General features: G+C 40.6%; 1 protein-coding gene across 1 annotated transcript in view; it reads left to right on the top strand.

Annotated features, from left to right (window-relative positions):
* LOC105270198 (early endosome antigen 1) overlaps window positions 1-11,274 on the top strand; it is a 41,994-nt gene that overhangs the window by 14,382 nt on the left and 16,338 nt on the right. Inside the window, exons 3-5 of the mRNA XM_011310983.1 lie at window positions 2,694-2,956; window positions 6,200-6,299; window positions 6,401-6,477. Coding sequence (XP_011309285.1) covers window positions 2,694-2,956; window positions 6,200-6,299; window positions 6,401-6,477 — 440 coding nt within the window. The remainder of the gene's footprint in view (window positions 1-2,693; window positions 2,957-6,199; window positions 6,300-6,400; window positions 6,478-11,274) is intronic.

Here is an 11,274-nt window from a genome sequence, read left to right as displayed (position 1 = left end):
CGCCCTCGATGTCCAGGAATAGGCTGAGTGCGTAGCCCTTTCCCTCTGTCTGCTCCTCACTCTTGGCCATTAGGTGATGCAGGGCCGTTTCCGTCGACCTGCCTGCCCAGTCGGCATACTGTGAGGGTAATAGGGGTTTCTCAACAAGCAGTGAGCTCTTTATGTCGTGATTCACCAGTCTTTCCAGTGTCTTCAAGATGAAGGAGGTGAGGCTGATGGGTCTGAAGTCCCTGGGTTTGATATGCCCGTTCTTTCCAGGTTTGGGGATGAAGGCAATCCTCGATCTCCCCCAGACTTTTGGTACAGTCCTTAGTGCTATGCTTGCCCTATGTATTTTCGTTAAGGGTCCCAGAATAATGTCGATCCCCCTCTGCAAGAGGATTGGGTGGACTCCATCGGGTCCCGGTGCCTTTAGGGGTTCAAAGGTGTTGACAGCCCACTCTACCCCTTGCGGGTGGACTATCTTAGATGCCAAGGCCCATGCGGCTTGTAGGTGCCTCTACAGGTTTCTGTTCCTTGTCTCATATCCCCCAAGTTCGTAAACCCCGAGAAGTGCTCTTCTAGCAGCAGTTGGAGAGTTTCTTCTGTAGTCCAGGTATAGCTTCCATGCGGTTTGATGAGACAACCCACATTAGAAGCGCCCTGTCCTCCTAGAATCTTTACCAGCCTTGAAGCTTCAGATTGGCTCTCCACCCCACTGCTAAATTTCTTCCAGCCCTCGTTTTTGACTATTACGACTGCTTTATTATATTTCCTCTGAAGATCTCTGCGATCTTCGAGGGCCTTCTGCCTGCTGTTTTCCGTGTACGCGGTCTTCACCTTGTTCCACGCTTTCCTAAGCGCCAGCTAGTGTTGAGTACGAGGTACCCAATTTTGTTTTCGGGGAACAGTCCTTTCAGCCAGTTTCCCGTTTCTTCGTCGGTACAGCCGACAATGGCTGCCCCGTCCCTCTCCCACACACCTTCAAAAGTCGGTGCCTTAGTCCCCTCTGGTAGGGAGAGGATCTGGGACCTAAGTAGTCCCTTCAGGCCCTTGATTTCTTCAGGTGTGATTTTTCGATCTGGGTAGTTCTCTGGGACGAGAGCCCACCTGATCATTTTCTTCGCGACCTGAGCGTAGGTGCCAAGATCAGTCTTGGGCCTTTTCTTAGGTCGCGTGTTGTAAGGTCTTGGGGTGCCATCGGCTCTCAGCCGTTTCGCGGCTGCTCCCCTTGACATTCCCTCGCCCCTACTCTCACCCTTGTTTCTTCCAGAAGGAGTGCTTGAGGTTAGGTTAGCCCTTCTCTCCTTCTGGAACCGACGCCTTGACGCGCCACTTAGTTTTTTTCCCCTGGGTTGTTCTCCACCAGGTCCAGTATTCTGGGGTTCTTCCGTCCCAGATGGTTTTTTTATTTCTTTTTGTTTTTTGGTCTCCATATAAAGTCCCACGAGTACCACGGTAATGCGGTATCACCCAGGCAGAGCCGTGTATGCCTGGGGCTTGGCTGCTTACGCTCGGAGGTCGCCTGGTATCCGAAGGAACCGTTTGAGATGCAACTTCCCCTGCACCATGCAGCCGTTGGCACGGTATCATACACCGTAGCTTGGGGGAGCTGGTTCGCGATGGGGTTTTTCCGCTTCCCTTGTGGTTTCCCACGTTTCATTCGGCCTTATGTTCCCCATTAACCTGGTTTTTAGCCAGCCCCGCGCAGAGTTCGAGACATCTCTGTCCCGGCCTCCGCCGAGGTGGTTATTCCGCCCGGCCGTCGTCCTATCCACCACCCGGAGACGCGCTCGGTTGGTGGCTCAGCCGCGCTCTCCGCACCCCAGTCAAGGGGTTTAGAGAGACCCGAGATGCTATTAGAGTTAATAGCTTCGTAAACATAAATCAAACTGCGTCTGCAATGTCATCATTCTTTAATTAAATCCCCGCAAATCTCGATGAAACCAAGCATTTCGAAGATGTAATATTGCCTAGACAGAATCCTAGACATTTGAACTCGGCCTATGCTTCTCAATTTGGGGATTCCCTATGTAGGCGCCACTCATCGATCTCGCCGAGCGATTCTATCCCACCATGGAACACTCAGATCTCTCATTCCCATATTCATTGCTTAAAAGTCAGGGAAGTATGGATGAGAACTCTAGAAATGTCTGATGAAGAATTTCGATAAGCGGCCAAAATCGAGTCAGTACAAAATCACATATTAATTATATAAAAAGGTAAAAAAAAATTAGAAAATGACGCTCATCTCACCACAAGTGTAACTTCCCGTTCAGACAATTTAAAGGACCGCTGAATGGTCGAACTTCCTAAAATAGTGCGTTATAATACATACATACATAGTAACACACATTAGCACGTACGTACGTACATATGCCTAAAATTGAAAAATATCGTAGACGGAGGTTTCCCACCAAAATTTATTATCCTGACATGAAAAATTTGAACATTTAAATTTTTTAAGTAAAAAATGACTAAAGGAATACAGTGAAAAAATAATAAATTAATGAACTTTCGTTTATCAAAGTCAGAAATATCTATGTCGAATCATGATTTTAAATGGAATTTGGTTTAAGAAACACCTGGAAAGATAGTAAAATTTGCTAGTAAATGCTCTCTATTTCATTTAGGTTTTAGTCTTCATATGTACTACATAAACATTAATAATAATATATTGGATGATGATAGTAGCACTTAATATTTATATTTAGGTTCGCAAGATAGGGCACTAAATCTTCCTTCAAGATCAGGGATGTGTCCACATGACCATGATAATATAGCAATTGAAGAACCGAGGGAACTTCCTCATGAACAGTCCCCAGACCCATCTGATCATTCATCGATGGAATTTGGCATCGTACTTGGAAAGCAGCCACCATTCTGGATACCAGATGGTGCCGCAGCTAATTGCATGTTATGTGACGTGAAATTTAATGTCATTAAACGTCGACATCATTGCCGTGCTTGTGGGAAGGTAAATATGACATATATCGCTGATTTATATTTGTCATGTTGTCATTCATGGTAATTCTCATAAAAGTTATTGTGATGAATCTATATGTCAGTTCCAATAACTCTAGAGGTAAGGATGTCTTTCGTTTAGTGAACCTCTTTCATTTAGGGCAACCTCAGCTCTGAGAGCAAATCGTGCTGTTGACCTTTCTTACTACATAACAAATGGTAGATGAGAGTTCACTGTATTGGGTAATGGGCCTTTACGATATACGTGGGCGACCTCAATTCTCGGAACTGTTCCAGCTCCCGCCCTCCATTAGACTTGAGATGTTTAAAATAATAGCTGAAAGTATGAACTATAAGCAAGTTACCCTCCGATCCATCTATCTTAGCGAGATAATATTTCGTGAAAACACTTGTCTGTAACACAGAGTTTTATGGGAAAACATGACTGCGTTAGCTTTGATTGAAAAGGCCACTAGGATACGCACTCAATATCATATTTGAAAACTCATTCATTTGACAAGATGGGAAATATTTTATCGGATTTTAGGAAACATCTGACAAAAATTCGCCATTACGATTGTTAAATATTGAGAATGTTGCTCTTACAGTTGAGTAATGTTGGCAAGACAGCGGACGAGGGAATAGGGATGGCGGAGTACTTCAATACATGCGGTGTTGCACGATCAAAACTCGAGCGTTACCACACTAGTTTATCAAGCGTCAATGTTTATAAACATTTTCCAACACGGTTGCTCACTTGAGCGGTTAAACATCCTTAATTGTCCCAAACCCTAAAGTTTATGATTGCGCCCCCTTCGGGTCCATGGTGCCCTGGGCATAGGTAAGAGTAATGGGGATACTCAGCAGAAACATGGTCGCAGGAAAAGTAAAATAGGAAAATTTCCAATTTCTCGAAGGGAAACTTTCTCTTCAGAGATATTTGACCCATAATTTTTTGAGGTGAGCAATACAGAAATTTGATTTAATCGATTTCGATCAATTATTAATTTCCATTTAATATTTCTCTATTTTGTTATAAAATCTGCCTTCTTTGGGAATTGATTGAATCACCTTCGTTCTATTGAAGTGCCGAATAAAGGTCGCTAATTTCCACTTGTTTTATGAAAATGTTTGGATTATTAATTATCAATCCAACTGATCTTACCACCACTAACATTTTGGCTCATTTTTATAAGTCACCCGAGGTTGTTATAGATATTGAAGAACTTCCCCTCTAAGCTCATTCGAGATTTCATACTCAAGTATGATTCCTTTTTTAATAGTAAAGAAAATGCAAATTTTGTTCGGATAGCCTTACGAGCATTGAACCAATTTTTTAATAAAAAAGAAATTGCCAAGTCTGTGAAAATGCCTTTTTCGGAAGGCTTTCACAAGAAATGAAGCCCGGGATAAATCCTTTATCTGTTCGACGTCAATTTCTCAAGATTTTAAATTTTTCTCGCAATTCATTTAGCTCCACACATCTCCTTGGAAAAGCTTGAACACTTGGGAAAGTTTGTAAAAATACATCATCACTCATGTCAATTCCTTCGATTTCACTGGAAAAATGCGACGAAAATGAGTTCTGGTATCAAACTCAAGATTCACACATTCTTCATGCGTGATTGCGTGGATGATTGTTCCGCTAATCCATTCACCAACCGTACTCAGAAATGTAAACGATAACAACGAATTCCCCATTACCTCGGAGATTATGTTATTCGAAAAAAATTTTCAATTCAACCAGAATCGAGATAGTATCACCTGTAATTTCATTAAAGCTATTACGATGTATTTAGCGAATGAAATTATGGATAATTTACTCGTATTAGGAGAGTGCCGAGAATTCTATGGAGCCGCTGCCAGGATATATCGAGAATGGTACCCTCCTCGTCGACGCCATCCCGTACATGCAGTAATTTGCTACATTGAACGAAATTATATGAGACGATCAATTTATCGATTACGACAACTCCAACAACAAGGTGTTAATTCTAATGATCCTCGAGCTGTTGCCATTCTTGCTATGATTCACAGGAATCCGCACATCAGTTGGAGAGAAATCGAACGACATTTAGTATCACACACCGTTGACTCAAACATTGCCCGCGCACGACTAATGGAATCGTGTTGACTTCTGTAATTGGGCAATTTCTTCTGGTACGATCTCTTCAGTGACGAGGCAATGTTCCAGAGTACTGGTTGATTGAATCAACACAATTGCCATTATTCGTCAAGGGAAAATCGTCACTGGACTCAGCATATTGATCATCAGCATTATTGAGGAAGTGATAGTAACATTGCTGGTCAGAGTTACCTGAAATTCTTGCGTAATCAGTTATCAGCACTGGTAGAGAAGATGGTTTCAACAGGATGGCGCTCCACCTCATTTCGCTCAAGCTGTGGGGGTTAATCTGAATGGAGCCTTCCCGAATCGTTTGATTGGGATCTACCCATGCCACTTGATGACTACCTGTGGGGCAGCGTCAAAGATATTGTTTACATAAATCGACCGACCATTCTGGCAGACTTACAGAAGCGTATCAAGGACGCTATTACAATCATCATGCCCCAGGTTCTGCAAATGCTTGTTGCATATTTTCGTCACAGAATTGAGTGTCAATGGTGGCAACATTGAACAACTCATGAACTCTTGTGCACTCCTTTTTTTTTACCACAAGGGATGCGAGCAGACTTCACCTCCACGTGGTGCGTCCTGAGTTACGCTAAGAGAGTCTGGATCTTCAGTTTTATACCATAACTCATTCTCGTCGTATTTTCCGAGGAAAAACGAAAGAATTGACATGAATGATGAGGTATGTGAAAACAGCTCATCCAGAAGAACAAGTCTCATTCGCGTGAAAAATGCGATGTGCGCACAAAAGTCAAATACAGCGTAGTGTCCAGCCGATAGCCAAATACGGCATGAAAATAAAGATTGCCGTTCTTTCTTTAATTGTTTTCTTGTAATTATTGGCAAGTCTCAATATGATTTGTGCTACAAGCTGCCCATAAAGCTGTATTGTGTCCGATACTTACATTTAAATGCACCCCGAATCATGATCTTCATCAGTATATGTATACTTGAAATCTCATACAATGACATCAGAAAGGATGCGGTTTAGGTTTTGTGCACTTTGACGGAATTCTAACAATGTGTCAACTTAATCTCAGTTTCAGGTTTAGATAATACCTTGAATGTCGCAACCTCGTTATTTGATGTTACAATACTATTAACATATGAATTCTTCAACAGGTACTTTGCAATAAATGTTGCAGTATGAAATATAAACTTGAATATCAAGGAAATATGGATTCTCGGGTTTGTGCTCTATGTTATCAACAACTTATTAGAGGTAAATAATAAAAAATAGTTAATTTCCACTCTCCCCATCTAATTAAAAAATTATAATACTGGAAGTTTTCTAATTACATACATTTTGGATTATATTCTTAGTTGAGGCTGAATCAGGAGTTGGTGAATGGTCGTCTGAGGTTTCAAATAATGTTGATGGAGGCATTAATTCACCACAGGTAATAATACTCAATAGTAATCAGCATTAAATTTTTTTTTTTTTCATTATTCATGACATAGGTTTGAGAATGCCCCACTATCATTATATTTGAAGACCTATAAAAACATGTTCTCAAGTTCTAAATCTTATGGTTTTCCTAATTTAATTTGCCGAGACGCTCCGAATTTGTGGTAATTCACTTAAACTGCTGACCTAAATTAAGCTTTCATTTTTTTTCGTTTTATGTCATTTCCGTCCGGTATCTTGCCAATTTTTGATAACAAAATTTAGCTGAAAAGATTCAGAAATATTGTGAATCTTACAGTATACCGTTAAATACCGGTAACTAGCGGTAAATATGGAGTTTAAGGGCTTCACCTATTGTTCATCACCACGACAGGAACGATCAATTTATAGGGGAAATTCGTATTGAAGCGCCGAATTGGATGCAGGTTCATGATTTTCAACGATGCTCGGAGTAAATTTGCCACCAAAAATTTCGCCCAATTGAATTCTTCCGACATCAATTGACCCCGAATGAACTTCTCTGAGAATAATTTCCTCCAAAATGAATTGTCATCTTGACATATTTTACAATGAGTTATAAATCGAATGACCAAGTGGAAAACGTTGAAAAACGAACTAATCCACTTGCAGGCAAATGCATACAACACATGTGAATGAATATTCAGATAGGGAATGATAAAACCTAACCGAACTAATCGTTTTTGATACCTGCCTAGCGTATATACTGTAACCCTTGCCAGTTTGAATAAGATCATTGGTGAGGCCCCTAATTCCATATTTATTTCATTTTTTTACATAAAGCACTCGGTTGAAATATTCTTTTCTATGTGTATTCTCCTATTATTTAGTACAACTTTGTATTTTTTATGCTGAAAAACTATTTAAGACCTCGCTGGCATATCTTGCAATCGTCATTTACGTAAAAAATGAACATGTGTTTAGAAGATTTTGGAGAACGCTTGTATTTTTTTTTGTTTGGGGAATAATTCACATAAACTGAAAATTAAGAAATATACGATCACCCGTGATAAATAACATCGAGTTTACCACAATCATGTGGGAGAGACGAGTTCATTACCAATCCCTTTCATGCGCTCCACAAAATGACCATGTACAAAAAAAAGTTCTCTTTTCTTTTCTGAAAAACATTTTCCTCACTGACGTATAAAAAGCTCGGTAATTATTTAGTAGATTCACACCAATACTCTAGTCCTAATACAGGTCGGAATTTTTCATGATTTTCACTCGATCGTGAGTATCCTGCTTTTATTTACCTTCGCGTATGTTCCTAAGTGCGCAGATTTAAATGGAATAGTTGAATACCCTAACTCCAGTGCTCTTTGCGTCACGCATGGTCGACGACGTGGACGTGGCTATGTATTTGGTCCCATCGCCACATATGTTCGTACACCTATAAACAATGGACGATACAAAGATCGGCCAGCGTGCGCCTGGGAAAAGGAATGCGATTACCAGAAACAGGTGCTCTGCTCTCAAACACCACTTTCTTCCACTGTCCATCTACGGTCATTGATAATAATTGAGTATTAACATTTCACCTGGAAGGTGAGAACTGAGCGACGGCACCTATCAGTCGCAGATCTCTCCACATGTAGACACTCTGTTGGTGAGATGTGTGATCTCTCTTAATCGTCGAGAATAATTCGCTCCTCGTATTATGAAAGTCTCACTGTTTCGTTTAAGTAAGCGCTCACATAGATCACCATGATAGTGTCTTCTTTCGGGTGTTCGAGAAAGCCTACATCACACTCCTGTTATAGACCCGAGCGGTTGGGTTCGATGATAGGGATAGATCACTCGTAGATAATTAGAAATGAATATCTCTCAGGGAGATTCAACTTTTTTGCGGTTAAACGATTTATTCAGTAATTATAGTCTTTGATTAATGCCGTAAATATCAGGCAATATGAATTACAAGAAAAGTGACGTAACGAATAATCGGATTACTAATTGTCTGTGTTTGACAACCTGACTAACTGACCCAGTGGCAACGAACTCACGAGCTTATATTTCATCGTGGATTCGATTGCAACAAGTGTTCTATCTTTGTTTTACACCTGGAGAGACATCGGGTGACGTCCCAGGTGTACGTAAAGGCCATAGCCGTTGATGGGGCGAAGTGCCGACACTGCACCCCAGTGATCCACATTATGACGAATATATGTGGACTTAATGCACAAATATTCGGGTTAGTTTATATTACAACATTTACATTCTTTGATTCGATTTTACATGTTTTGGATAATATGTGCTACTTCGCGTGTCGTCATATTATCCAGGTCAATGAGAAATTACCTAATACTATTTCTTAATTTAATGGTATTTCTGGGGCATAACACTCCCTAAGTCCGCACAAATATTCTGGAGTTCCGCGGGACTTATATATTTCTACACGTTGACCTTCACTCACGGGGGAATTGGACCGACTGCTGAACCTAATCTCACACTTATGGAATATATTAGACATCGCACTACTCATTGACAGTGTTTGTTCGAGTAACTGCTCATCGTAAACATGGATTCCATGGTCAATTCAGCCTGGGCCTGGGTATAATCTGTGGTGTGAATCTACAAAATAATTACCAAAGCTCCGTTTGATGGACTGTTTGGGGGCGGCCCAAGCGATGCTTGAAACATCCGGCAGGAATTAGATGAGCCTGTTAAGCCCAATCGAGTCATGCAAGAGAAATGAACATGCGTATAGAAATTGCACCATGTGTGTATGTGCAGTACTAGGCCCGCAACGTGCAAGCAGGGAATGCCCTAATATTGTTTTTCAAAAGCGATCGATTAATTCGAGAAATTGATGGACGGGCGCTTTATAGCAATTAAGAAGGAGGAACAGATGAATGGACGACAGATGACTATAAAAATTTTTCGAGAGATTAGTTGGACAGGGGAGAAGACATTGGGAAGGTTTCTGAGAAAAATTACCACCAGGAAGATGAGCATGATGGGAAAATATCAGATAAAGACATGGAATTCATCAATAAAGATAGAGATCGTCCCCAGCATGCTAAAACGACACATATCCACAACACTTATGATAAATTCATCCAACTGAAACAAGAGAACAATATTTGAAGGGAAATAAATAAAAACATTCTCTTGAGTTATTTCAACTTTCTATTCAGTTCCCACTTGAAAACCACAACGCTGTGGCAACTTATTCCATGCTTAAAAATGTAATAACTTTGCGCCACACAATTGCCATCAACGGTTATCTTAATTTGAATGTTGTTCTAAAGAACAAAAATCAACGACGCAAGACCAAAAATTTAAAGGACTTTCAAAAAGTGAATCAATTCGTGACAGAAGCTCCAGATAATAAGTGGTTAGCTGCAAAGGTGAGTATTTTTTGTGAAAATGTTCTTTGCAATTTTTGATATAGTATATTTCCGGGCTGTTAGGATTGGAGCTATTACTCATGTGAAAAAACCACACTTGTGAAAAACACCCATCCCATCCGCAAAGCCCGGATAATATTTTTTCGTAGTAATTTTCAAGTTCTTGAGTGTAAGAAGAATGTAGTACCAATTTCTAGACGAAAAATCGTGAGAAGTAGTATATGAACAGGAATTTCGAATAAATCAATTATTCGTTCATACAACATTTTCCATAGGTTGTCCTCATTTTGGATATATGTGGAACAACTAGGAGAAAGGACAATAGCCTTGGATGATATTGCTGGTGAAGGAAGTTACTTTATGCTTTACTTTATTATGTGATATACCATTTAGGAACACTGATATTCCACGACAATTCCCAGCCCAAGGTATTTTTTATGATACTGTCAAGAGATGCATGACACGTAGCCCAGCAGACTACCATCTTGAATAGTTCTTCTGTGCATATCGCAATGCTTACCTCAAAATATTAAGATTCACACTCTGGGAGTGATATCAAAAGTTATAGCCATTTATCCTTAGCTGCCTGAGCCAGAAAAATATACAGGCATAGCTTCAGCAGACCATCGTTTACTATTCTCGCGAGTGGTAATATAATTGATTTGGAAAGATATGGCGGTTGAAAATCGGATGCAGTTGCCTATGGGTGTATCGAGAAGTCGACCAATGCGAAGCATAGGACATGTGACAGAATCGTAAATGCAATCGCTTACGCACAGAATCCAGCTGGTCCGTCTAAAATGGTAAAAAGGCACAAAGTAGCTACCAAAACCGGGACAGCCGAACCTTTTCTTCGCGCTGGCAATTAAGGAAATAGTCCAGTAAAGTCTAATGTGATCACAACATGCACAAAAACACTGAACCTCAGCAAAAAAAATAACTGACTGACAAAGTAAAAATAAACGAAGCTGGTAAATGTCTAGTAGAATCCTCCCGCAACGCTTCAACAAGGTGTAGGATAGTGTGTGTAGATTTCCATGCCCCCTTTCAGATTCTACGAACCGTTTTCGGGAACAATTAATAAAGGAGATAAAGCGATTAATACACCGCTCTCTGTGACGAAACCGCATTTTGACACACTTAAGGGCAATGGACACCCAGAAGGATGGAATTTCTAGTCAGTCGAAGCACTGTTTTCACTAATCTGAATTTAACACTCCCGATTACCTACCCGACTGATATTGTCCGCCGCTACCCTTTTGTAGCGAATTCAAATGGCTGAATTTAATATCACCGACTCGTCGTATCAACAGCGATAAGAGCGGTGGGGGGGGGGGGTTTAGAGTTTCACTATTATTTTTTGGAGTGAAGACTATTTGTCGATATACTTCTTCCGTTATTGTTCCGTCCTGACATTTCTC

Source organism: Fopius arisanus, unplaced genomic scaffold (genome assembly GCF_000806365.1).
Source record: "Fopius arisanus strain USDA-PBARC FA_bdor unplaced genomic scaffold, ASM80636v1 scaffold00080, whole genome shotgun sequence".
In the NCBI taxonomy this organism is placed as follows: Eukaryota; Metazoa; Arthropoda; class Insecta; order Hymenoptera; family Braconidae; genus Fopius; species Fopius arisanus.
Note: the sequence above shows the minus strand (reverse complement) of the source record. Positions and strands in the feature narration are given on the sequence as shown.